This window comes from Perca flavescens, chromosome 22, assembly GCF_004354835.1.
Source record: "Perca flavescens isolate YP-PL-M2 chromosome 22, PFLA_1.0, whole genome shotgun sequence".
In the NCBI taxonomy this organism is placed as follows: Eukaryota; Metazoa; Chordata; class Actinopteri; order Perciformes; family Percidae; genus Perca; species Perca flavescens.
Window position 1 is genome coordinate 18,904,785 of NC_041352.1, and position 27,586 is coordinate 18,932,370.

The 27,586-nt window shown below is 40.0% G+C and overlaps 3 protein-coding genes across 9 annotated transcripts in view; all 3 read left to right on the forward strand.

Annotated features, from left to right (window-relative positions):
- slc4a2b (solute carrier family 4 member 2b) overlaps window positions 1-5,124 on the forward strand; it is a 42,977-nt gene extending 37,853 nt beyond the window's left edge. For all 7 annotated transcript variants that reach the window (XM_028568960.1, XM_028568964.1, XM_028568962.1 and 4 more), the window contains 6 exons: window positions 700-789; window positions 907-1,073; window positions 1,625-1,878; window positions 1,993-2,162; window positions 2,827-3,000; window positions 3,642-5,124. In XM_028568960.1, coding sequence (XP_028424761.1) covers window positions 700-789; window positions 907-1,073; window positions 1,625-1,878; window positions 1,993-2,162; window positions 2,827-3,000; window positions 3,642-3,722 — 936 coding nt within the window. In that variant the 3' untranslated portion in view covers window positions 3,723-5,124. The remainder of the gene's footprint in view (window positions 1-699; window positions 790-906; window positions 1,074-1,624; window positions 1,879-1,992; window positions 2,163-2,826; window positions 3,001-3,641) is intronic.
- Window positions 5,125-9,078: 3,954 nt separating this feature from the next.
- On the forward strand, window positions 9,079-17,508 carry LOC114549153 (uncharacterized). The gene is made up of 4 exons (XM_028569358.1): window positions 9,079-9,425; window positions 10,690-10,800; window positions 10,887-10,988; window positions 17,078-17,508. Exons 1-4 carry the CDS (start codon window positions 9,234-9,236, stop codon window positions 17,162-17,164), a joined length of 492 nt encoding a protein of 163 aa, XP_028425159.1. The 5' UTR covers window positions 9,079-9,233; the 3' UTR covers window positions 17,165-17,508.
- A 1,296-nt stretch (window positions 17,509-18,804) lies between these two features.
- LOC114549395 (mannose-specific lectin) lies at window positions 18,805-19,797 on the forward strand. Its single transcript, XM_028569690.1, has 3 exons — window positions 18,805-18,893; window positions 19,156-19,249; window positions 19,401-19,797. Exons 2-3 carry the CDS (start codon window positions 19,160-19,162, stop codon window positions 19,662-19,664), a joined length of 354 nt encoding a protein of 117 aa, XP_028425491.1. The 5' UTR covers window positions 18,805-18,893; window positions 19,156-19,159; the 3' UTR covers window positions 19,665-19,797.
- Window positions 19,798-27,586: the final 7,789 nt, after the last annotated feature.

Sequence of the window (27,586 nt, forward strand, 5' to 3'; positions counted from 1 at the left end):
GACTCATTTGAGCCACTAATACATGCAGTCTAAAATGCTCTAGTTGACTAAACAGTCTTAGCACAAGGTTCATTTAGTTGCCGTTCTGGAGCTTTTGATTGTATCACATGATCTTCCTTTGCAGTTGGAGTTTGCCTAGTTGTCATGTTAATTTCCTTGTTTTTGTACCACGTTAAAGGAATAGTTAGAGAAGTAATCAGCAAAGCAAAACTAGATATGAGGTGCTAATTAGTGAGCTTGAGAGGTGGTAGTTGTTTTCCTTAATTTTTTTGTGTGCTAAGCTAACGTTGCTGCTGGCTGTAGCTTCATATTTAATGGAGAGACATGAGAGCGGTATCATATTTCACAAAATATTAAGAACTTGTTGTCTATGTTGGCTTAAAAGTTGAAATTTATTCTTGAAATTGGAAACATCAGTTGGCAAAACACTCTCACCTGAAAGAGCATTCAATAAGATTGATACGATTTTCTTCCTTTCTTGTGATTCAATCAAAAGCTCCAAAACAAACACTAAATGGACCATGTGGTTTCAAGGTCAAGACTGAACTTTTAATCTTAAAATTCTCTAATTTGTTTTTTTCTTTGTAGAAGTTGTCATACAATACAAAAATCACAGTAGCTGCAAATCTTTTGATTATACTCGCATATAATCTATGAAGCTGCTAGTTCTGCTCAAACTCTCCCATCTTATGTGTTCAGTTGCGCAGGATTATTGGAGATTTTGGCGTCCCCATTGCCATCCTCGTCATGGTCCTGGTGGATTACAGTATAAACGACACATACACACAGGTAAAACTCAAATACTACCACTAAATCTTATTTAAATGTTTGACGTCTGGATAATAAAGATTCACAAGACGGACAATCCTCATCTTTGCTGTCACACTCATTCCTGTTATTGTCCAGAAACTGAGCGTCCCTCATGGTTTCTCTGTGACGAGTCCCAAAAAACGTGGCTGGATCATCAGTCCTCTGGGTATCAACGGTGAATTCCCCATCTGGATGATGTTTGCCTGCTGTTTTCCCGCTCTGCTGGTGTTCATCCTCATCTTCATGGAGACTCAGATCACCACGTGAGTTACAAGTCCCATCACGCAGTAATATCATCAGAAGTACTCCACGTTATGACGTAGTTGTCCCATCATGACATTTTAAGAGTCATTGTTCAGATTTTTGTTTTGATTGAGTTTAATCTATAATTGTACAGCCGGAAACTGATATAACAGGACTTTCAAGTTGGATTTTCATGTTTTACACATGAAATGTAGCACCTTTCATACACAAAAAAGGCAGCTCAAAGTGCTTAAATTAAAAAAGAAAGCAATCTGAACAACAGTTAAAATATTAAAATTCATTTTTAGTGGATACATGCATCTGTGTCTGTGTGAATAACAAGCTGCTAAAAAAACTCCTGGTTGACTTTTCCAAACCTGTGTGTGTGTGTGTGTGTGTGTGTGTGTGTGTGTGTGTGTGTGTGTGTGTGTGTGTGTGTGTGTGTGTGTGTGTGTGTGTGTGTGTGTGTGTGTGTGTGTGTGTGTGTGTGTGTGTGTGTGTGTGTGTGTGTGTGTGTGTGTGTGTGTGTGTGTGTGTGTGTGTGTGTGTGTGTGTGTGTGTCATCCTGCAGCCTGATAGTGAGTAAGAAGGAGCGCATGCTGGTGAAGGGTTCTGGTTTCCATCTTGACCTGCTGCTGATCGTGATGCTGGGCGGCAGCTTGGCTCTGTTCGGCCTGCCGTGGCTGGCCGCCGCGACCGTTCGCTCGGTGACCCACGTCAACGCCCTCACTGTCATGAGTAAGGCTGTCGCCCCCGGAGACAAGCCTCGCATCCAGGAGGTGAAGGAGCAGAGGGTCACCGGGCTCCTGGTGGCCATCATGGTTGGTGAGTATCGGACAGTGACATCTCATTACTGCTCTTTCCAGTTGTTAAAGCCAAAACCTATTGGGGGATAAAAGGATATTTAGCATTTTGTTTATTTGTTCGACCCCCATCAAGGCATGTCCATTGTGATCGGTGACCTGCTGCGTCAGATCCCCCTGGCGGTGCTGTTTGGTATCTTCCTCTACATGGGTGTGATGTCCCTTAATGGTATCCAGCTAACAGAGCGGATGATGCTGCTGCTCATGCCACCAAAGTATCACCCTGACCACACCTACGTACGCAAGGTAAGAGGAATGCTTTTTTTTTTTTTTTGCACATAAAGTAATGGAGGTTTCAGGTGTAAGAAATAATACTTTATCACATTATCACACTAGTTTTTTAGATATTTTTTCCTAGTCATAGCATAAATTATATTTTAGGCTATGAATATGCTATGAATAAAGTTCTTGCACGTCAGAAAATCCTGATATTACAGTATTATAATGTATATTATTACATTGACAGGAGTCGGATCAAACATTTTCACATTTAGAAATAAAAATAAACTTATTAGGGCTGCAATTAATTAGCATTGATTTATCTGTTAATTAATTATTTAATGTTTGGTCTATGAAATATTGATCTACTAATCATTGTAGCTTTAGTAAGGGTCTTAAGTGGTTTTAACTCTATATATATATATATATATATATATATATATATATATATATATATATATATATATATATATATATATATATATATATATATATATATATATAGTGAACCACTAAGTCTCTGAACAATTGTTTCTCCCTAAGACAACATTAAAAGATTTTGAATGGCAACAGTGAAGCTTATTTTTATTTTGTACTTATTATTATTGTTATTATTGAGCTAATCTTCATCATTGATTTGGTCTCACACTTGTGCTGGTAAGTTCTAATGAATTGTCTCCGTTTCCTTCAGGTCCGTACACTGCGTATGCATCTGTTCACCTGCATCCAGGTGGTGTGTTTGGCGGCTCTGTGGGCTGTAATGTCGACACAGGCGTCGCTGGCTTTCCCCTTCGTCCTCCTCCTCACCATACCAGTCAAGATGTTCCTGCTGCGCCGCATCTTCACCCCCAGAGAGATGGCATGTGTAAGTTGTCCACAGGAGGGCGCAATATACTGCTTAATACACCTGCACCACTACATCAGCTCCAGCAATGTGATATTAGAATCATTGTTGGAAATGTTATTAGACAGCAGAAGATTAAATGCAATATTCTTTAACTCTAGTTTTATGCACTAGGGGAGTTAAAGTTAAAAATCTATGTTTGGCACTGACATTGGTAAGTTTCCAAATAATTTTTTTCTGTTTAAGCTGTGATGTCTGATTGTTGTGCACTGGTTTTGACAATAAAGACACAAAAATGCAATAACATAATATCAAAAACATTTAAATACATTAGTAGTTTGTTGATTTTCTTTATTATTTTGTTTAAGTGTGCACAACTTGGTGTCAAGTGGAGATGTCTTCAATGCAAATACCATGATTTTGCATCAAAGAAAAATGGCTTATTTCTAAGGCACTCTGGGAAATGTTTGAGATTTTTTATTTAGCATTAAAAAAATTAGAAATTTGACTAGTAATTACACCAAGCAATGATGCCTCATAGTGAGAGTAACTTTTTTTCTTTTTAGAATTTTTTTTCATATATAATGTCAAATGAGAAAATCTGCTGAAACTTAAAACATGTTCACAACGATTAATCCTGACGTGTCTTCTTGCTCTTCCAGCTGGATGCGGACGACACAGAGCCGAAGTTCGACGAACGTGAGTGTCACGATGAGTACTCAGAGATGCACATGCCTGTGTAACGTTGCAACAAGCCCTCATATTACCACTTAACTCCTCTTACTGGACACCAAAAATTTGTCTACCAGCCATTGAGATCCATAGTCCTTTAAACTTGAAACAATCACGATTTGATGCCACATCACTGTGCAGCCTCTTTATTCTCACTGAGACATGAACGTACGGTATGTCGAAGGTCTGGTTGGTTGTTACTTTGGTCCAACTTAACTATTTAAGTAGCTTTTTATCAAATTGTTTGGGACTTTTCTTCCGGTTAACAGCACTAAAGATAATAATCCAACTGAGGAAATCAAATAGTCAACAGAGTGTGTTCACTCATAATTTACTTTTTTAAATATATATTTCAGGGGACAGGAGAATCCAAATCAAATTATGTGATCTCAAGCTCAAATTAAATGTGATTACAGTAGATAGATTTGCAAGACTAATTCATTTTTAGCCCTGAAAGGTTGCTTTGATTCACATTGAATATGTGGAGGAAATATGGGTTACATTCTTTTATATTAGCACGCTGACTTACCGCTATTCAAGTTTGTCACTTTTGTCATTTTTTTAAACTCACCAAGAGCCTTATGAAGGAAATTAAAAAAGGTATACTGAGTTTTTTTTCCACATTCTGTCTTATTTTAGACAGCTGATCACTTTAACTGCCTCTAAAGCTCGTAGCACTTTTTTCAGACTGAACAATGACTGTATTTTATGTACATGTAATCATTTTATCTTTTTGTAGTCCTTTTTAATTCCCTTAATATCAATGTTGCTTTAGTTTGCTTCTTAAACGACTATCTGTGATTCATTTTAGCCTGTCCTTTTAACTATACATCTTTTTTGTACTCTAATGCAGCGGTTTAGATGACCGTTGGGGTTTTATGTCCAATTTTGTACTGCAGTGAGTTAAAATCACCAGCAGAGGGAGATCTAGCAGGACTGTGACGATGACGTAACAAAACTGTACAAAAAAATCAAATTTTCTCTTTACACTAATGACGTGGCATCATGTTTCTAATCCTAACAGAAAATTAACACAGTGGCATAATAAATATACTCTTAAATGTCACCACGCACATGTTTAGGGCACTAATGTTATCGTGTAGAGTTTGTATCACTTGGTGTGTTTATGGGAATCACTGTAATTTATTGGTTTCTTTGTCCAAGTGCCAAATGTCTTGTGTTTTGTGATCAGAACAATAAGCTGCAGTTCAGTCATCTCACATCTCCTAACAATGTTTCTTGAAGAAGCTTCAGCATTAACTAACATTCCTTGTTTTATCATAATTTAGCTTTTTTTGGTAGGGGGACTAATTTAAACATTTCATTCACACTCATGTTGTGAACTTGCCTGGTCGACCAAATTTGTGTAGACAATCTCAATATTCATGCATTACTGAGAGTGAAGGCTTTTAAAAATATATATATATATATATATATATATATATATATATATATATATATATATATATATATATATATATATATATATATATATATATATATATATATATATATATATATATATATATATATATATATATATATATATATATATATATATATATATATATATATATATATATATATATATATATATATATATATATATATATATATATATATATATATATATATATATATATATATATATATATATATATATATATATATATATATATATATATATATATATATATATATATATATATATATATATATATATATATATATATATATATATATATATATATATATATATATATATATATATATATATATATATATATATATATATATATATATATATATATATATATATATATATGTGTGTATATATATATATATATATATATATATATATATATATATATATATATATATATATATATATATATGTTTTGTTTTATGTCATGTTGTGTCGGTGTGACATGGATTGGTTAAAGCTTTGACCGTGTCAAATAACTTACATTTTCAGTCTCTGTTACTCTAAAGTGTGTATTTGAGACACTACTTTTCCCTCTGAACGTTCCCAGCCTGACTGTCATTGTGATCTTGTGCCTGTTTGGTGTCAAAAAGGTGCACAACATCTCAAGTGCCTGTGGGACCATGAAGTGATCCGCTACAACTGTCTGTTGCGTTTGTAAGGACAACACACATGTTACAATAGTTTGCACATTCAAGTCGCTCATAAATCAAACATCTTTACATTATTTATGTGTTGCAATATGAGGCATTATTGCTGTTTTTGAAGATGTATTATTTGTCACATCACAAAACCTTTTTTTTTTTTTTTTTTTTTTTTTTTTTGTACACACATTTGTCTGCATCATGGCCATGGACTTTGAAGGATGTTAATGAGAAGTCGGCAGTGTCAGTTTTATGTTTGTGCCTGTGGATGAAGTGAAGTTGGTGTCTGTGTATGCCAAAGTAGCTGATTCGATACGTCGTTCCATTTCAAAAGCAATACAAAGTCCGAGAGGCTATTGCTGATGTTCCCTTGTACATTAAAGGTTGAAATATTGATGACAAATAAAAGTAATTTTCTATTTATCCTGGATGTTGTGTCGTGTTTTTATGCCGTCCGTCGGTCCATACAATTCTTGTGAACGCGATGTCTCACGAACGCCTCAAGGGACTTTTAGAAGGAAATATTTGCTCCTGGTTTCTAAAAAAATGTCACATAGGGAGAAGGTCAGGGTGGATGGTGGGTCAAACAAACGCGGCCTCACTCCCTGTTCGACCGCTGCTAACGTCCCGTGTGAAACCAAAAGTTACGTTATGCAAGTAACGTTACAAACTGAAGTTATGTAACTATATTAACCCATGATGATGTTTTCATAAACCTAACCAAGTAGTTTAGTTTCAATTCATACCGTTAACCACATGTTTAAAACTAATTGTTTCAATTGTTCAAAACCGTTTTAATGTGCACTGGTCGCTGGGACGAGGACGTGTTGAGAAAAAAAACGTAATCTTGGAGAAAAGGTTTCCCTCAAACTTAATTGAGAATGCAGTATAGCTGTATAGGAATGTAATTTTGTAGGAGACAGGGTTGGTGTGTCGGAGGGGGGTCAGTATCTGACCATGCAGGGCCGTTTCTATTTGTAAGAACAGTTTGAAAAACCTTTTCAGTTTCATTAAAGAGATAAAAGCAGTCAGTAATTAAGAGCCGCGTATGTTTTTCAAATTGTTGAGGATGTTTTTTTTCACTTCTATTTTGTCTATTTGCATGTGTTTTCTAAGTTGGGGTATTTGAGCTCTTATGGCCACCGTATTAAAACAAATTCTCATGTTGGAATCTGTTATGCATAAACATCAAATACAGACAGTCAAGGCTTGTAAAAAGAAGTCATGTTTTTGTGTTTCCCAGCAAAAAGAGGGCTGGATGTTCTTTCCTGATCAGGAAAACAACACAGTGGGTGGGCGTGGGCCGTTGCACTATCCCCTCGCCCTCATTGTTACAGACACAGGGAAAAAGATGGCTGCGTTAATGCTGCTGCTCTTCAGCGTCGGAGCCTTGTTCTTTTCCTCTAATGCACAGGAGGCTTACAACAAACTTCCTGAAACCTACAGGAAAGGAGTGGATCTGACCCTGGAGAAGCTCAACTCTCATGCTGGAATTCAGCACCATTTTCTCTACCTCAGAAGTATCACAAAGTCAGACATTCAGGTACAGTATTTCTGATTTTCAGAGTGAGGGTTTTGCTTGTGTTTTGTGGCTATTATTGAGTGGTTTCTTGTGATTTGCCGTGAGCAATCATCAATAAATGTAGGGATTTTATCAGGGAAAAAAACCCTCTTAGTGTCGGGGAGAATTGCTTCAGATGTAATCCTCCTCTTTCTCTTCAGCCTGGTTTTGACGTGGCTTACATCTACCACCACTTCTACCTTAAAGCCACCAAGTGTCAAAAAGGGACGGTTGACTCCACAGCTTGTCAGTTCAGAAATGACAGAGTAAGTTGTGTCTGATTTACTGAAGTCAGAAGTGCGGAATTCGAGGACGACTGCCTGCTCTAACTTGTCTCTGCTGTTTTGTCTGTGTGCATTCATGCAGCCACTGATAGACTGTGCCATCTGTTACAAAACATTTCAAGGAGAAATTGAACAGCAGCCCCAACCGTATGTTCACTGTGTCCACAAACCGGCCCTTACAGAGGTTAGTCTGTTCACTGGAAGGTCACTTTTTTTAAATGACCACACTGCAAAGACTGAATATAACTTCTTGAATTTGTTTTCTGACTTTTTTCATTTCTCTTTTTGTTCTGAATGGCAGGAGATGAAGGCGGACCGAGTCAATCACTGCAACACAATGGGTTACAGTAGTGGAGCCCCGACTCTTCTTACGTCAAAGGGAACCGAGTGAAGACTTGGATGACTCATTTGACACCTTTCAGGGGTTTATTTGTGTTTTTAAAAGCTATTTTTAGTATTAAAGCAGATTACGACATGTTGTTAATGCGCTCACAACCTTAAGTATTATTTCTGTAGTATGTAGTATCGATTTTTGTATCATCTTCAGAAATGTAGTTTACCTCTATGCAAAAATATAAGAATGTAGAATTTGTTTAACAAGCTGTCAATAAAGTTTAATTTGTGAACAATTTAAGGTTTTTTTCAATGTGTACACTATTAGTATGAATGGGTTACTTGTACTTTGACCTAATTTGACTAGAGTAAGTATTTTAAAGGAGAAAGCTGGCAATATTTTACTTTTTGTTAACAAATCCTGTAAAATTACCAACCATTCGTTCTCACAGATGGGTCATGTCATACCACCTCAGGTTTATCCTGTGACCCTTTAGAAAGGCCTGGCCCCTAGATTGGGAACCACTGGTAAACTACCGAATTGTATACAAAGTAGGTCAAACTAGCTCCCCCTCCACAAGCTACAGCAAATAAAAATGCACCGTAAGAACTCTGATCATGTATTATTAAAAAATGGTGATTAGAACTCACTGCTTAGTCAATTTCATTTAGGAATAAACAATTTCAAAATCAACCTGTCAAGTATATTACAAGAAAACCCCCAACTCTTATAAGTGTACTACTTTCCCGTTAATGCAACAACAAGGGAGCCGATGAGGCAGAAACAAAAGAGTTAATTCACCCACTGATCACCTCTGACCTTTATTTTTGTCCTGGGGCCAAAGGCTTTTCATGGCATGTTGGGATTGCTTCCAGGAATTGGATTACTAATCCAACTCTCAACTGTAATAATGTTTAGGGATACGAGTGCAATTCCACTTCTGGCAAGCATTTTCTTCTGTGTAAACCCCCCTATTGAGAATGTGTTTTGTTTAGACAAGCTTTAATCTGTGTCCCATGGGGGAGTTACTGGAATTTGGAGATACGAAGTAAACAGTCTGTGCAGCAGGCCTGTTGCTGGCCAATTTGTTTAGTTTCACTCTTGTTACTCATACAGCCATAATAGGACTTGTTTTTGATGCGAGTATTGATCCCGCAGAGAGAGGAGGGAGTTCACCCTCTGAGCCGAGCTGCCCTCCTCACACACTCGGAGGAAGATGGCTGCTGGGTTGCTGTTGCTGGTTTGTGCTGGAGCTGTGCTGTGCTCTGTCGGGGCCCAGGATTCTTATAATGGGCTAACTGATGACTACAAGAAGGGAGTGGATCTTGCATTAGAGCAACTCAACAAACATGCCGTGGTTCTCCACCATTTTCGCTTCTTGAGAAGTGTGGACAAGTCAGATATCGAGGTATATCTGGAGATTTTTCAATCAATTCTTGGCCTGAAGAATTAAGGTGGCTATATCTATCTCTATTTTTTTTTTATTGTCTGTGTTAAACCATTTATAGCAGCTTCAGTTAATATTAATGGGGAGTGATAACATACAGTAGCAGATTTTAAACAAACGTTCTCCTGAAAGTCCTCAGCAGAGAATAAAAGTATCTAATTAAAACTGACAAACATTTAATTGTAATCTTAATATATAAGAAAATGACTGAAGTTTTGTTTCAGATATGTCCTGCTTTCAGTTCCCTTTACTTCTTGGATCTGCATCATGAGTTTGGCACTCTCACTCTGCCTTCAGGGAATTCTGGTTCATTCTTGTTTTCACATCTGCTTCAAACAAAGTGCACTGTGAATCTTTAAGTTTCAACATGTTTTTTAGCAGGGTTTGCCCAAAGATAAGGTGTGTCTTTGCTGGAATGTTGACCACATGTACAGTTTAAAGAAAAATATATCCTGGTTCCCACCATTCTTCAAACTGATACTCTGATTTTGAGTATTAATAATGCATGGTTTCAGTTGTTGGCTTGGAGAAAAGCCACCACTGAAATATGAGGCTGCAGATCAGCAATATGTTTTAACTCCTCAACTCCCACAAGATTATATGATCAGTTATCAAGTCAAATATGAGCTGATATCCAAATCAGAATATTTCACTCTCATTGTGTGTATGTCACTTTCTGCTGGTCTAGGATATGTTTGCTTGCAGTGTGCACGGTGTACCCACCTTAATAAAAAATTGTTTTGGAAGTTTCTTTCCTTTGAGGTTTTGACAGTGGATTTAAGAGTCATGAGAGTTGTAGTTGATGCATGCTAACAAATTAGTTGTTGCTTTATTATTTCAAAAGCAAAAAGACTGGGGCACACTGATTGATATGGAGCATTTACCAATACAAAATTAGGGGTACACTCTGCAAAGGTTTCCTGGCCAAAATGTGTTTCGGTTTTTAATAAATGATGTGTTTCATAAGATACAATGCAGGAAAACAAGATATAGATATGACTGAACTATATATATATATATATATATATATATATATATATATATATATATATATATATATATATCTTGCAGATCTTGCAGCTTTATTCAATTTGCTATATTTTTTGCAAAGCATAATTTTGCTTCAACATGACAACATTAATCCTCATTGACTATAAGGGAGGTTCCCAGACTTGACTTTGCTGTTTTGTAGCTCGTATTAAACGGACCCCCCGCTCTCTTGCAGTCTGGATTCGGTGTGAAATACCTCTACCACCACTTTTACCTGAAACCCACCACGTGTGCCAAAGGAACAACTGAGTCAAACCCTCAGAGATGCCCTTTCAGGAATGACAGAGTGAGTGAATTTCAAAAGGAGAAGCATTCATTTCAAATCTGTTCACAACATCATCATGCTGTTTATGTTTTCTAATGACTTCACAGCCACTGATGGACTGTGCAGTTTGCTACAAAACAGCAGCAGATCAGATAGAGTCGAGCCCCAAGCCGTACGTTCACTGTATCCAGAAACCGAGACTCACAGAGGTATTGTTCTTTATTTCCTTGTGTGTGTGTGTGTGTGTGTGTGTGTGTGTGTGTGTGTGTGTTGTTATCCCCTATCTGAAGGTGTCTGTGCAAAACACTGGAGCTTTTCTCTCCTTTTGCTCTTGATATACACCTTTAAGCCCAGATGAGTGGTTTGTTTAAATTGTTGTGATGACATGCATAACATGTTTTTGTTAGTTAAAATAAATACACAACATGAAAACCCATTATTCCACCCTTCTTCAGTAAGCTACACAATGCTTTATTCCCTCACCAAATGAGTGTGGCTATCTTGCCTTTATCAGGGTGGTGCCGTGTTGTTTCCAGTTTCCTGAAAAAGAAAAAAAGAAGAATTCAGCCTCAGACGGATCAACCTCAAAGAGGAACTCTACTAAATTTAGATAATTAAAGTCTGCTTAAAGGTGTTGAAGAGTATGGCTGCATGTGAAAAAAGTTGTATAAAGCCTTTTGTGGCTCTAAAGGCTGCTGCAAGAAGTTTGATGAATTGCCTCAAATGACGTCAGTCAAGTTTGAAAATGTAAAAAAATCTGGAGGTATGGAGTTGGAACGAGGTGAGATTAAAGCGTAAATCTCGTCAAAATGCAACCTAGGGTCTTTTTGTGAATGTACCCGAGTCAAACTTTCGTTTAAAATGGCCTTTTGAGTGGGAGTGCTAGGGGCACTTTTATGCTAGACCGTTTGGTATTTATGGAATGGACCACCAGAGGAAAATAGGGGAGGGTCATGTGTTTTTATTCTTTGTTGATGGGAGGGTCATCCATTTGTTTTTCCAGGAGGGAGGGTCACTCAACTTTTGTATTCCTGAGAAAAGCAACATTTCAAAGTGGCTTGTTTGGTGCGTATTTATCCATGTAGCTCCATGTAGCTCTCTCAGTATTGGCCCCTATTGCTAGCAGATGGGTCCCTCCCTGTTTAGTCAGCCAGACCTGTAGCTTAGAGACCGTGGCATTTCCCTAATTGAATAAATCCCGCTCGCACATATAAACACAAAACTGCTTTGCTACCTCAATTTTGTTGAAAATAAGCAAGCATTAGCATGATTGCCGTACTGTTTACATCCAAAACACCATACAAAAACATAGCTGACCAGACGCAAGCTTTTATTTTGAAAAGCCGAAACTCGCGCCAGCCGGCGGGAGGTATATAGATGGGAGGTATATCCTTTCGGTCCCGTGATTATTTGTGAAATTGTGCAAACGACAGCCTTTTCAAGGCATTTGAGGAGGAAGGAGTGGTAGCATGCAAGATCCCAAATTGAATTCTCTGTTGAGAAATGGAGTTTTGGATAATGTTCAGCTTTGGCAGCTCTATGCACAATGACTGAGGAAGCCTAGTGGTGAGTCCATAGCAACAGTGTTGAATTACCCAGTGTGCTTTTTTGAATGGTCTCAATGTTTTACTGTTTTATTTCATGTGAATAGTAGTTTACTAGAGGAGTAACTTAGTATTTGAAGTAACGCAGGAAGTGTGCATTTAGTTTCCATGCTTATTGTGTTTCCACAACAATGTTAGTGAGTAAATCTACTGAAATGGCCACCACACCATAACATAGGAGTGGGATGCGTTAGATCAGAATACAGAGGTTTAATTGCGTTTATTATGGCTGTAAAAAAAAAAAACAACGGGAACCTGTACATCTTTGCCAAGTGCCAATCAGTACAGTAAATAGTTGGTGAGGGTTATCCCTTTTCTCCCAATCTTTTAGTAGTTTCTATTTTGACTGAAGGTCCCAAAATTCCTCTGGTTTCCCTTAAATAAATAACTAACAGTCACTAAGAACACATGAAACTTTGCTCGAAGTATCACCAGGGGCTCTACACCTTAACTACACCGGTGCACGAGGGATATACTAAATCTGTGGCTACTTGTTTCGATATTGAATCGTTTTGACTGCTGAGGTGGTAGCGGCCGGAAACAACAAGAGCTACGGTGAATTGTTCAAAAGATTTCTTTTAAAGGTCCCATGGCATGAAAATGTCACTTTATGAGGTTTTTTAACATTAATAAGCGTTCCCCCAGCCTGCCTATGGTCCCCCAGTGGCTAGAAATGGCAATAGGTGTAAACCGAGCCCTGGGTATCCCGCTCTGCCTTTGAGAAAATGAAAGCTCAGATGGGCCGATCTGGAATCTTGCTCCTTATGAGGTCATAAGGAGCAAGGTTACCTCCCCTTTCTCTGCTTTGCCCACCCAGAGAATATGGCCCACCCATGAGAAAGAGACATCATGGCTTTCAAACTAGCAAAGTGGCAGTTGGTCAAGGCCACACCCCCACCCTCCACCTTGCCCCCTCCCCCTCTCCTCCTCAATAGCTACAGACACAGAAATGGCACATACTAAGGAAAACTCATTGTGGGACTGGCTCTAGTGGCTGTAATTCTGCACCAAGGCTGACTTTCGGGAAAGAGACACATACAGTATTAGGGGACCACTAAGGTCTATATACAAGCATCCAAAGAGCCCCATGTTATGGGACCTTTAAGTAAACTCTGGGTACACAAACAGTGTTCTCAACGCTTTCGTTAAAGTGTAGAGCCCCAGGTGATACTTCGAGCAAAGTTTCATGTTGTGTCGAGCCTTCTTAGTGTTTTAAAAATAGCTATTTTGAGGCTAGCATAAAAGTGCCCCTAGCACTCCCATTCAAAAGGCCATTTGACCAAAAAACGAGAATACAGTAAATCTTAAAAGTGGCGCTTCTGTCCTAAATATGCTTTTAAAGGAAAGTTTGACTCGGGTACATTCACAAAAAGACCCTAGGTTGCATTTTGGCAAGAGTTACGCTTTAACCTGACCTCTGTAGCCTGCTCCTCATCTCTCTCTCTACACACTTGAATCTGGGACCAAACTGTTGGCTGTCAAGTTGCATTGTGGGTAATGTCGGCGCCAGGTTTTGATAAGGAAGATGTTTTTTTCCCCAAACTATCCTTTTCCATCCATCCATCCATCCATCTTCGTCCGCTTATCCGGTGTCGGGTCGCGGGGGGAGCAGCTCCAGCAGGGGACCCCAAACTTCCCTTTCCCGAGCAACATTAACCAGCTCCGACTGGGGATCCTGAGAGGCGTTCCCAGGCCAGGTTGGAGATATAATCCCTCCACCTAGTCCTGGGTCTTCCCCGAGGCCTCCTCCCAGCTGGACGTGCCTGGAACACCTCCCTAGGGAGGCGCCCAGGGGGCATCCTTACCAGATGCCCGAACCACCTCAACTGGCTCCTTTCGACGCAAAGGAGCAGCGGCTCTACTCCGAGCTCCTCACGGATGAGTGAGCTTCTCACCCTATCTCTAAGGGAGACGCCAGCCACCCTCCTGAGGAAACCCATTTCAGCCGCTTGTACCCTGGATCTCGTTCTTTCGGTCATGACCCAGCCTTCATGACCATAGGTGAGGGTAGGAATGAAAACTGACCGGTAGATCGAGAGCTTTGCCTTCTGGCTAAGCTCTCTTTTCGTCCAACGGTGCGATAGATTGAATGCAATACCGCACCCGCTGCGCCCGATTCTCCGACCAATCTCCCGCTCCATTGTCCCCTCACTCGCGAACACAACCCCAAGGTACTTGAACTCCTTCACTTGGGGTAAGGACTCATTCCCTACCTGGAGAAGGCATTCCATCGGTTTCCTGCTGAGAACCATGGCCTCAGATTTAGAGGTGCTGATCCTCATCCCAACCGCTTCACACTCGGTTGCGAACCGATCCAGTGAGTGCTGAAGGTCGCAGGCCGATGATGCCATCAGGACCACATCATCTGCAAAGAGCAGCGATGAGATCCCCAGCCCACCAAACTGCAACCCCTCCCCACCCGACTACGCCTCGATATCCTGTCCATAAATACTACAAACAGGATTGGTGACAAAGCGCAGCCCTGGCGGAGGCCAACCCTCACCTGAAACGAGTCCGACTTACTACCGAGAACCCGGACACAGCTCTCGCTTTGGTTGTACAGAGATTGGATGGCCCTGAGAAGAGACCCCTCACCCCATACTCCCGCAGCACCTCCCACAGTATCTCCCGGGGACCCGGTCATACGCCTTCTCCAAATCCACAAAACACATGTAGACCCGGTTGGGCATACTCCCAGGCTCCCTCCAGGATCCTTGCGAGTGAAAGAGCTGGTCCGTTGTTCCACGACCAGGACGGAATCCGCATTGTTCCTCCTCACCCCGAGGTTCGACTATTGGCCGAACCCTCCTTTCCAGCACCTTGGAGTAGACTTTACCAGGGAGGATGAGAAGTGTGATACCCCTATAATTGGCACCCACCCTCTGGTCCCCCTTTTTAAAAAGGGGAACCACCACCCCAGTCTGCCACTCCTTTGGCACCGTCCCAGACTTCCACGCAATGTTGAAAAGGCGTGTCAACCAGGACAGCCCCTCCACACCCAGAGCCTTGAGCATTTCTGGACGGATCTCATCAATCCCCGGGGCTTTGCCACTGTGTAGTTGTTTGACTACATCAGTGACTTCCGCCTGGGAAATCGACGACAATCCCCCATTATCCTACAGCTCTGCCTCTAACATAGAGGGCGTATTAGTCGGATTCAGGAGTTCCTCAAAGTGCTCCTTCCACCGCCCTATTACCTCCTCAGTTGAGGTCAACAGTGTCCCATCCTTACTGTACACAGCTTGGATGGTTCCCCGCTTCCCCCTCCTGAGGTGGCGAACAGTTTTCCAGAAGCACTTTGGTGCCGACCGAAAGTCCCTCTCCATGTCTTCTCCAAACTTCTCCCACACCCGCTGCTTTGCCTCTTTCACGGCAGAGGCTGCAGCCCTTCGGCCCTTCGGGTACCCTGCAACTGCCTCCGAGTCCTCCGGGATAACATATCCCGGAAAGACTCCTTCTTCAGTCGGACGGCTTCCCTGACCACCGTTGTCCACCACGGTGTTCGTGGGTTACCGCCCCTTGAGGCACCTAAGACCCTAAGACAACAGCTCCTCGCTGCAGCTTCAGCAATGGAAACTTTGAACATTGTCCACTCGGGTTCAATGCCCCCAGCCTCCACAGGGATGCACGAAAAAGCTCCGCCCGGAGGTGTGAGTTGAAAGTCTGTTGGACAGGGCCTCCTCCAGACGTTCCCAATTTACCCGCACTACGTTTGGGCTTACCAGGTCTGTCCAGAGTCTTCCCCACCCTCTGACCCAACTCACCACCAGATGGTGATCGGTTGACAGCTCTGCCCCTCTCTTCACCCGAGTGTCCAAAACATACGGCCTCAGATCAGATGAAACGATTATGAAATCGATCATTGACCTTGACCCTAGGGTGCTCTGGTACCAGGTACACTTATGAGCATCCCTATGTTCGAACATGGTGTTCGTTATAGACAATCCATGACTAGCACAGAAGTCCAACAACAAACAACCACTCTGGTTTAGATCAGGGAGGCCGTTCCTCCCAATCACGCCTCTCAGGTGTCTCCATCATTGCCCACGTGTGCGTTGAAGTCCCCCAGCAGAACAATGGAGTCCCCCACTGGAGCCCCATGCAGGACTCCAGTCAAGGTCTCCAAGAAGGCCGAATACTCCGAACTCCTGTTTGGTGCATATGCACAAACAACAGTCAGAGTTTTCCCCCACAACCCGCAGGCGTGGGGAGGCGACCCTCTCGTCCACGGGTAAACTCCAACACAGCGGCGCCAGCCGGGGCTTGTGAGTATCCCCACACCCGCCCGGCGCCTCACACCCTGGGCAACTCCGGAGAAGAAAAGAGTCCAACCCCTATCCAGGAGTATGGTTCCAGAACCAAGACTGTGCGTAGAGGTAAGCCCCACCAGATCTAACCGGTAGCGCTCCACCTCCCGCACCAGTTCCGGCTCCTTCCCCCACAGAGAGGTGACGTTCAAATTGTTAATAAAATAATTTGAGTTACATGAAATCATTCACTTGGAAACTCAACAGCAGTTTGGCGAGGTGAATAAAGCATGGCCTACTGGAGATGAGTTATACAACATGTTTTAATTTAGCATTGAAGCTCACTGCACTTTGCTGTGTGTGTGTGTATATGTGTGTTCTTAAAGTTGGTGCAGTAAATGTGTTGCTTTCTGCAAATGATGCCTGAACAGGTCTCTCTCGTTTCAGGGAATGAGGACCACCAGGACAGAGCACTGCAGAAAAATGACTTACAACAGTGGAGCTCCTACGCTGTTGGCTGTGTCTACTGGCTAAAATAAAAAGCCAAAAGAACATGCTTCATAATATAGTAAATGGAGAATCTGCACTTCACCTGTTGCATGCTTAATTCACTATAGTGACGTAACTTTGACAAGCCGATTCTCATTGCAATTTCCTGCAGATTTCTCATCCAGGCTTCACTTATAATAAACAAATACAAAAGCAGCGCATCTGCACATTCATTCATTATGTTTTTGTTATGTTTTTCCATCTATAAAAATGGTGATTCAACCTCATTTTAAGCTCCTCCCTGCTGTGATACATTAGTTAATTCATTGCTCATAAAGTCACTGTATTACAGTTGTAACATTGTGTAATAAAAAGATAAACAAAAAGTGTTTATCTGTGTTGTGTGTAGACTTGTTATGATCCAGATTCTTTACAGGCTGGAATCCTCATCATGGATTTGCCCCCACTCTCATTCAGCACTGTCTAGGCTGTACACAGGGTTTTAGAAATACAGAGGTCCAAAAACTGAGCTTTAGAGGGGTTCTGGGTCATCACCCGAAAACAAATATCTATAATAATATCTTTGGAACTCAAACAGCACATAAACGTGAGCAAATTGTGTGTGTCTCTGCGTTATTGGGAATATCTTCTTGAAAGAAATACTGAAGTCCGGGCCTCAGTGACCTTAATGGTGTGTACAGGTAAGAACAACTAAAATAAAACTTTTTTTCCCTTGAGGCACAGCTCAGCCAAAAAGGGCAAATGGGCTGTTGCCTGGGCAACCTTATGACCTGTCTCTCTTAGTTACGCTGTTATAGTTTTAGTCTGCCGGGGGACTTCCTTCCTTCCTTTGACACACTGAGCTGCTCTCTCCTCTCCCTTTCTATTACCATTTGTGTGCATCCCGTCCCAGAAAGGTTTCTTCCCAAGAGGGAGTTTTTCCTCGCCACTGTCGCACTGCTTGCTCTTGAGGGAATTACTGTAATTGCTGGAATTGTTGGGGCTTTGTAAATTATAGAGTGTGGTCTAGACCTACTCTATCTGTAAAGTGTCTTGAGATAACTTTTGTTATGATTTGATACTATAAATAAAATTGAATTTAATTGAATTGAACTTTAGCCCATCCTTGTGCACATCCTGTAGTTGACACAATGTACAGAGCGTGGGAAGTGGAGCGAGGCAATAAGAGCCTTCTTTGTCTTCTTTGTTGACTGTTTGGATAAAATGGAAAGGTCATAAAATATCACCGCATGTTCAGATTTCAACTTTGATTTTCAGGTTTGGTAAACTGAGTGAAAAGCTTCAACACTTGTCACGCTACAACTTGTTGACTTATCCTGTAATTACAGTATGACTTAATGTCATACTGTAATTACAGGATTAAGTATGCTTAATGTCAAGCTCATGCATGTTCACAGATGGGTAAAGACCCTTGGAGCACTTTCTCATGTACATCAGAATTGGTAGCCAACCATCACTAGCCTCTTTCAACTTAACTAATCACTGATTAACTCTGAAACTATTTAACGTGTTTCCTTCTTTCACATCCATCAATGACATGTCGTCCTTTGAAGATCGTGCTTATGTCACAAAAAACCCAAATCCTGCACGATTGAGATGTTTAGGAGAAATGTGGGCAGTTCATGCAGACAGGAACACTCCCCTTCTCTAGCTCCACCCCCCTATTCTGTATAAAAATGGAGTGAATTTCACATCTTGTACTTTACTCCTTTTCCTCCACTTGCAGTCTGACTGGGGTGGGACATTCAACCCTGTAAGTATTTCATACTTTTATACTGATGGATGGATTCATATATTTCTGTGCAAGAGTATTTCCATGCATGGAGTTATTCCAGTTTGATGTTAAATCTGTGCTGTGTTTAATTTAAGTTTATAATTGGTGCATAAGCTGCATTGTGGGTATAAACAAGGGAGAAATTACTGCTATTCATATTGGGAAACTAACACAAAAACACATGTTTTCAATGCATTTTCAGTGTTGGATAGACACAACAAAGACTTTCTTTTTGTTTCAGAATCATGAGTAGGAACTTCTTGTCCAAAAACGATGAGCTTCGCAAGGGAGACTTTCTGATTTCCAACAACGGGGAGTATAAGGCTGTCTTCCAGGTGAGTAACTCTGAATATTTGTGCACTCCAAACATTTACAGTATGGATGCATTATACATATTCGCTGGTCAGTGTAAAAAGTAAATGCAAAAGTAAGTGTTTGAAGATGCACACTCTGATAGCAATCAAATGTCTCTGTTTCTGCCTGCAGGATGATGGTAACTTTGTCATCTACGGCTGGAAGCCTGTATGGGCTTCAGACACTTCTGGTTCAGACGTTTTCCGCCTGTGCATGCAGGCTGACTGCAACCTGGTCATGTACAACAAGGCTAACGGTCCCAAATGGCAAACAAACTCCCACAAGTCAGGAGATTGCAACATGTGCCGTCTTCATCTGACCAACGATGGCAAACTGGTGGTGTACAAAGAAGGTGATGAAATTTGGAGCTCTGCTAACTCCAGAGGCATGAAATGATGTCATGGCATGACAAGCCTATTGTAATTGAATGCTTTGCAAAGGAAAATCATCTCTGGATTACAGCTTGAATTACAATAAACCTGGCTGCCATGTAATCTGTAATCAAATAAAAACACATTTTCACAATGTATAAATGTGTTTTTCTTATCTTTGTACTTGGTACTTTATACTGGTTATGTTAAACAGTTTTACTGTGATGCAGATGTCTTGGTAAAGAGCACTAGTTTTTGGGGGTTTGTGTCCGGAAAAAGGGAAAGTAAAAGAATAAAGAGATAAATCGGAGAACATGAGTGCACTTCACTCAAACATAACTAGTAATAAGTTATACTTATATGTCTTACTTTAGAAACATTCTAATAAACTAAAATATAAACAGAAAACAAAACCAAGGCATGATCGCTTAAAAGGGTTTGGTGAGTTTCCCTTCAAGTGAAAAATTTACTTTCTGTGGTCTGTGCCATAGAGACAGACATTCGTTTATTTACTTATGCACAAAATACATACATCTGATTCATTTGTCCAGAATACAAAAATTTTCTTGTTACATGTCAGTTGAACCACCATCTACAGCAACCATAAAGAAAGATGAGCTGAAGATGTTTGCTTATCAAATGTATAATTATAACTATTCAGATTACTGTATCTGCAGAAGATTAACATTTCTCTGCAAGAGCCAGACATACTCAGTGGTAATGTTTTATGCGAATACACTGAAAAACAATCAATCAATCAACTGAAAAACAATGTTTGAATGAATACAAATCTATGAATGTTTCAGGAGTACGGACATTTTTGTCACTCAAAATATTGTCTGTGTACATTATAAAACAACCAGGGTGTCTGATAAATTGTAAATGACTTGCTTTACCATGTTTGGTGCCAAGAAGGAACTTAAGTTAGTGTTCAAATAAAAGAAATGATTGCAACTGCAACAAGGCACCACAAGATGTCACACTAAACTTACTGAGCTCTATACAGTATCTACATATGTTTCACCTTGCACACATATTCCTGTGTATGTTTACATGGAGCAGCTGCACATAAAAAAAAACATGTTAAATGTTTTTTCAATATTAAGTAATGCTTCTCTCCATCTGAATTCCTGGTAGGAGATATAAAAATGTCAGATTCAAATGCCAACAGGCTAAATCCCTTCTTAGACACATTTTGCAGACTTGTTGACACCAAAATTAAAAGGATTTAAAAAAAAAAAAAAAAAAACTCAATGCATGATTACTTGGCAAAGGTGAAGAGAGACGCTTTGAAAGAAAGAAAGCTGAGACTCTTGTGAATTCAATGAGATCACTTGCATTAATGTGTGAGGATGTTAGTCCCAATAGTAGCCATGTCATTGTAGTGAGAGCATTTTATGAAACTTGACCTCACTGTATAAAAAGACCTGTTGTGACTTCTAGGATTATCACAGCCTCATAAAACTTTACATCCCCAACCTAGAGACCGAGGACATTCAGAAAACAGCTTTCATTCTGTAAGTGTATTGCAGTTAGCGCAGCCCACATTATTTTGGGATAGATTCAAATGCAACAGATTTGTCAGCATTCTTTTTTTTTTTTTTTTATCATTTTTTGGGGCTTTTCCCTTTAATGAGTGGATAGACTGGAAAGGGGGAGAGAGATGGGGGATGACACACAGCAAAGTCGAACCCGCGCTGCTGCAGGACTCAGCCAACATGGGGCAAACGCTCTTACTGGGTGAGCTAGAAGACGCCCCAGATTTGTCAGCATTCTTTGTGTAAACTCTACTCCAATAGTATAACAAAAATAGGCTTCAAAAGTCATAAAGTGTGTCTGTTGTTTGGTCCTGGGTAGGTACTGTAACTAGAAATGTTTTTCTTTTTCATACGGCTCGACCCGATAATGGACTTTGCTGTTGTTTACTTGATAAAGGCCCTTCATTGCCATTTTTCATCTATCCACCAGATGCCCTAAGACTTTCCCTCCTTTCCCCATCACACGACTCTCTTAACCATCTACACACAAACCTGTTCCCACTCCCCTCATTTGCTATTCAGTCGCTTGCCTTTCCTTCACACACCCTCATGTGTATTTTATCATCGCATCAGCCTCTCAGTTCATAAATCTGCCAAGTTCCATTCCATAAATTCCATGTACTTTGAGCCCCATACCCTAAAGCTGTAGGCTAACTGCCTGCTTTTGGACTGTGATTAACTGCAGTCTGCTTTATGCATTTACCCTGAGAATCTACCAGGTTGGTCGTCAGGGCCACCAAGGCTTGCTTTCTGCTATCCATAACTCTATATCTGCTATATATTTGTTAATTTCACATGTATTTTCATTTTTAAGTGAGTTCCCATGAGTATATTATCGTAATTGAATTGCTACTCTCTCTCATGGTTATTCGGCTTCAAGTGCATTTCATAAATTAGAGCTTTTAACCAATCAGATTCCCCCCCGGTGCTGTCTCCGGGTGAAAAATGTACTCTGAAGCCTTAAGAATTTCGATTGAATCACTCTGCTGTTTAAGCAAATAGGGCAAATGTTGTTGATTGTCATATTCTTTAGCCAATCTAATTTCGAGTTTGCCCTGTTGGGCGTCTTCTTTGACAGGCCAGAGCAAAGCCCAGCGGACCTATGTTGGCTTTTTCCAGTTAGTATAGGGTGGCGGGCCCGTGAAGCAAAACTAGCTAGCATCACATAACCGCTAACGTTCGTTTAAGTTCGTTTTGAGTTTTAGATGTAAAGTTAATGAAAGACAGGTGGATGTCCTTTTTCTTCAAATATGAGCATAGATGAACAGCTTTTGGTAAATTCAATGGATTTTTCTGCATATTAATAAAATGGTTTTAGGCTACTACTGTAGCTGCTTGTGTTAAAGATTTGAGTAGTGTGCAGCCACTGATGCAGCTTTATTCAGACATACAACATACACACTTGAGAGGGATAGACATGCACAGATCAGTTTCTCACTGAACAGACTCCTTACTCGCCTCACATCTGGAGAAGATTACAGGTTGAGGTTCAGCTCTCCTTAACACGAAACATAATAACTACACATGGAGCACATTCTTTCCCATGGCCTGTAAACCTGTCATGATATCATACCCAGATGTCTCCCATACCTATCACCCGCATGGGGCCTCATCAGTTGTCACGCGAGGCCCCCACACACAATAACCCCCTGTACACTGCACCAGGGCCGGATTAACAATTTCATGCCAATTTTAACAAATGGGCCTTACAACTAGGGCTGGGCGTATCGATCTAAATATCGATAGTATCGATACCAAGATGAGTATTGCTATCGGATCGATACTGTCGTGATGAGATCAATACTTTTGTTACAGTTTCTCTCCGAATTCATGTGAGCACAGCGTCTCTCCAAGTCTGTGCGCAGTGTGAAAACAGCGCACCTCTCTCTCTCTCTCGCTCTCTCTCTCTCTGCCCCCTCCCCCTCCCCCTCCCTGCTCTGCCGGAGGCGGAGAGTTAGAACAGTGAGAGAAGCCCGTGATGATGGCGGAAAGAAAGAGAAGCGCTGTGTGGAGTTTATTCACTCCAGCTGATACGGACACTGCCACATCTGATGTGTGCCAAAAAGTAATTCGCCACTGTGGTAACACCACCAATTTGCATAAACACATTAAAGCAGAGAAAGAACTCCGGGCTGCAAAAAAAGTTGAGGAAGTAGGAGGAGGGGGGCCCGCCCCCAAAAATGCTTGTGCCCCCCCACTTGAGGCACAGACCTCTTAAAAAAATTACTTTAATTTTATATTATAATAGTTGCTAATTTTGTGTTGCATTAATGTTGCATTTATTATCATTAAAACATTAAAAATATAAATAAACAATGGTGTGATTTTTGTTTGATTGATGGGAATCTACACTGCAACAGCCTATCACGGAATTACTAAAAAGAAAGTTAGGCTACGACGTGACGGGCAGCATTTGGGCCAAATGGGCTTCAAATGACAGGAGGGACTGGAGAGAGGACAGGCTGCCTCCACTCAAAGTACCGGTAGGTTCAAAGTCTCTGTGCGTGTGTGTGTGTGTGTGTGTGTGTGTGTGTGTGTGTGCGTGCGTGTCTGTCTCATGGCACATGCATAGCAATGCATATCCTTCTGTTGACTGCTTTAAAATGCAATGTTTGCGAGATGCTTCTGGTGTTACATCTAATATGTTGTATAGTCAAGTGTTTTATGGATATTCATAACATTGCTTCTATGTAATGTGTTGCAGGCTATTTAGGCTACCTGGTCATATTGTTGTTGGTTATGTTTAACGTGATGATTACGTGCGAATAGTATAACAAGAGTATATGATAATTATAAATATACATACTGTACGCTAATAATAATTGTGCCCTCCCATGTATTTCATATGCCCCCCTTAAGACTGAGGTCTGGCGACAGGTCTGGAGAACCCCAAACCAGACCCCTAACCCAGAGACAGAGGTCTCTGGCAGAAGAAATCAGGAGTATCCAGGTAGTCTCCAGCATTAAGCAATGTTGTTCACAGTGATCAGAAAGGCCATTTTAGCAGAATGATAGAACTACTATCATAAATTCAGCCAGTTGAAAAAAATCTTAATTGTTTCACTAGAACTCAAAAATATACTTATATAAAGATAGATATACCTCAAACCTGAAATATGAATATGGCTGAATATAATAACCCTTTGTGTTAACTGGAAAATTTGTATTCCTATTTAAGCTACATGCAGATTACAGTTACAGACTTATTTTTTTATTTTAAACTTTATTTTTATTCTTTTTCCTTTTGAAAATTAACAAAACCAACAACAACAAAAACAAAACAGCCATAACAACATACAATCACATCTAAACAAAACAAAACAAACGTTTGGTCACTTATACATTATTACATAAAACAAAATTGATGGAAGTGTATATGTCAGATGATACATTGGTCAATAAACATGTCATGAAGTCGTCACAATCCATTTTTTCCAATACTGCAAATACTTATCCATCTGTAGGTTTAAAGCGAAAGTCATCCTCTCCATCTCTTGGACACTGATCATAATGTCCAGCTATTCAGCCTTTGTTGGGGGTTCAAATTGTAGCCACTTTCGTGTTACACCTTTCTTGCTGGTTGCTAATAATATCTTTAAAAGGTACTTGTCTTTCATCATCAAATGAGCTGCTAAGTTGCCCAGGTAAATTGTAAAAAATGAGCAGTCAATTCCATCACCGAAAATAAAATGTATTACTTGTATTACCTCCTGCCAATATGACTGAATGGCTGGGCAGCTCCAGAATACATGAAAATGGTCTGCCAACTGTTCCCCACATTTCCTCCAACATAGACCACTTCCCTTCTCGCAGGACTGAATAGATTTTAACTTGGGGGTTACAAAGTATCTAATAAGGTTCCGCCAGCAGAATTCTCTCCACATACCCGAGCTGGTAGAAGTTGCCTGTACAGAGCAAATATTCAGCCAGTCTTCCTCTGAAATACCTAGACCAGATTTTTCCCATTTTAATCTAACCTTATTTGTTGATTGTTTCTTTATGGATTGAACGGCTAGATATAGTTTTGAGACAAGTTTCCTATTATCTTTATTTTTATACATGTCGATAAATAGATCAATTAAATTAGTATCATGCTTCTTCATGTATCGTATCTCTTTATTAAAATAAGTCCTAGTTTGTAAGTACCTAAAAAAATCAAGTTTTCCCAAACCATATTTATCAGAAATCTCCTGAAAGCTATCCAATTCTCCCTTTGATGAGATTGAACTAAAAGAGGTGATGCCAAGTCTATACCAGAGCTGATACCTCCCATCAACCCTTGCTGGTTTAAAGTCAGGATCGAAGGCAATCCATTTTAATAGTCTAGATTGTCTTTCAAGTAACGGAGATTTGCATTCTTTAAACCAGATTCTAACAGGAACTTTAGTCTATTGATTTAAACTTTTAGAATACTGTTCATATAAAGGTTTGCTACCCAGCACTGATTGCAATGGTACAGTCAGCTGCGAGATCTCCAAGTCCTTCCACTTTGCTGTATACTCTGGGTTACAGCAGCATGCTAAAGGTCTTAGCTGGGCTGCTTTGAAATAATCTGATAAACATGGCAGTGATCTACCCCCTTTCTCTTTCTGCAGCTGCAGTGTTTTAAATTGAATTCTTGGCCTCCTACCTCCCCATACAAATCTTGAAATCCACTTATCCCATTCATTAAATTGTTTTAAAGGGACTTCGACTGGTAAGGATTGGAAGAGGTATAAGAGTCGAGGGAGCATGTTCATTTTTACTGTATCTATCCTGTTATGCATCTCTAGGGGCAGTTGGGACCACCTATCTATATCTGATTTAATGCTCTTACTTATAGGACCATAATTGCTGTCAAACAATTTAGAAATATCCTTTGTTATTGTAATCCCCAGGTACTTAATACTTGATGAATTCCAATTAAATTTTAATCTACTCAGTAAGCCATTCTGAGGGGTGAAGTTATAACTTAAGGTTTGTGTTTTTTGAACATTTAATTTATATCCCGAGTAAGTGCCGACATTTTTTAAGATGGACATCAACCTAGGGATACTAACCTCTGGTGTGGTAACAAACAACAAAACATTGTCTGCGTACAGACAAATCTTTTGTTCGAAACCTCGAACCGTAATTCCTTTTATCTCCTGTTTGTCTCTAACTGACTGTGCCATGGGCTCAATAAATAAAGCGAAAAGGGCAGGGCTGAGAGGGCATCCCTGGCGGCAGCCTCTTTCCAGGTTAATACTCTGAGTGAAATGCCCGTTGATCCTTATTCTAGCCTTTGGTGATGAATACAACATTTTGATGCATGTAATAAACTCCTCTTTAAAACCAAATCTTCTCAATGCCAAATACAGGTACTCCCAGCAAACCGAGTCAAATGCATTCTCTGCGTCTAAGCTAATTAATACTGATCTGACGTTTTCTTTAGTGACATAATCAATTACATGCATACATGTCTGTCTGTCACGTACAAATCCTGTCTGGTCTGGATCCACTAATTCTGGTATTATATCTTCCAATCTTTTAGCTAATATCGATGCATATAATTTATAATACATGTTTAATACAGAAATTGGCCTAATTGGGAATAACTGAAATTATTGCCTCACTCCATGTTCTTGGTGGTTCACCTCCTTTAAGTGTATAGTTAAAGCAATCAAAAAGTATAGGAACTAATTGATCTTTAAAAACCTTATACCACTCGGTTGGAAAGCCATCTGTTCCTGGCGCTTTATTAACTTTTAATCTAGAAATTGCTTTCACTATTTCTCCCTTTGTGATCTCTGCCATTAGGGCTTTATTTTGTACTTCACCTATGGAAGGTAAGTCAAGTGATTCTAAAAATAAATGTATTTCCTGTGAGTTGGTTGTACTTGGTTCCTTGTATAGATTTTTATTGTAATTTTCAAAAATATTGTGAATATCTTCCTGCTTGTGGCAAATTTTTTCGGTTTTGGGATCCCTAATTTAATATATTGTATTCTCCGTCTGTTGCTTCCTTAACCTCCATGCAAACAGCTTCAAAGCCTTAGGGCCATTTTCATAATATCTCTGTCTAGTGAATTTAGCTTTTTTCTCTAATTCTCCCTCATAAAATTTATTTATTTCCTTTTTAACATCGTTTATTTGATTTAATATATATGATTTCTTCTTCTCAACATGTTCTCTCTCTAAGAGGTTCAGATTTTCTTGTAGTTCAAGCAGCCTTTTACTTCTTTCCTTTTTTCTATGCAATGTGAGAGCTATGAGTTTTCCCCTCATCACTGATTTTAAGGCATCCCACAGGACACTTGTTGATACTTCCCCGTTATCGTTGTTATCCATATAATCCCCCAGTTCTTTTTGGACATTTTCCTTACATGTACTATCATTCAAAATGCTCGTATTAAGTCGCCACAACATATTCTTCTTTTTATTATCTAAA

Coding starts and splice junctions, on each gene's coding strand:
- LOC114549153 (XM_028569358.1), top strand. CDS start 9,234: ATGGCTGCTGGGTTGCTGTTGCTGGTTTGTGCTGGAGCTGTGCTGTGC. Junction 9,426..10,689: donor TGGACAAGTCAGATATCGAG/GTATATCTGGAG, acceptor GCTCTCTTGCAG/TCTGGATTCGGTGTGAAATA. Junction 10,989..17,077: donor AGAAACCGAGACTCACAGAG/GTATTGTTCTTT, acceptor CTCTCGTTTCAG/GGAATGAGGACCACCAGGAC.
- LOC114549395 (XM_028569690.1), top strand. CDS start 19,160: ATGAGTAGGAACTTCTTGTCCAAAAACGATGAGCTTCGCAAGGGAGAC. Junction 19,250..19,400: donor AGTATAAGGCTGTCTTCCAG/GTGAGTAACTCT, acceptor TTCTGCCTGCAG/GATGATGGTAACTTTGTCAT.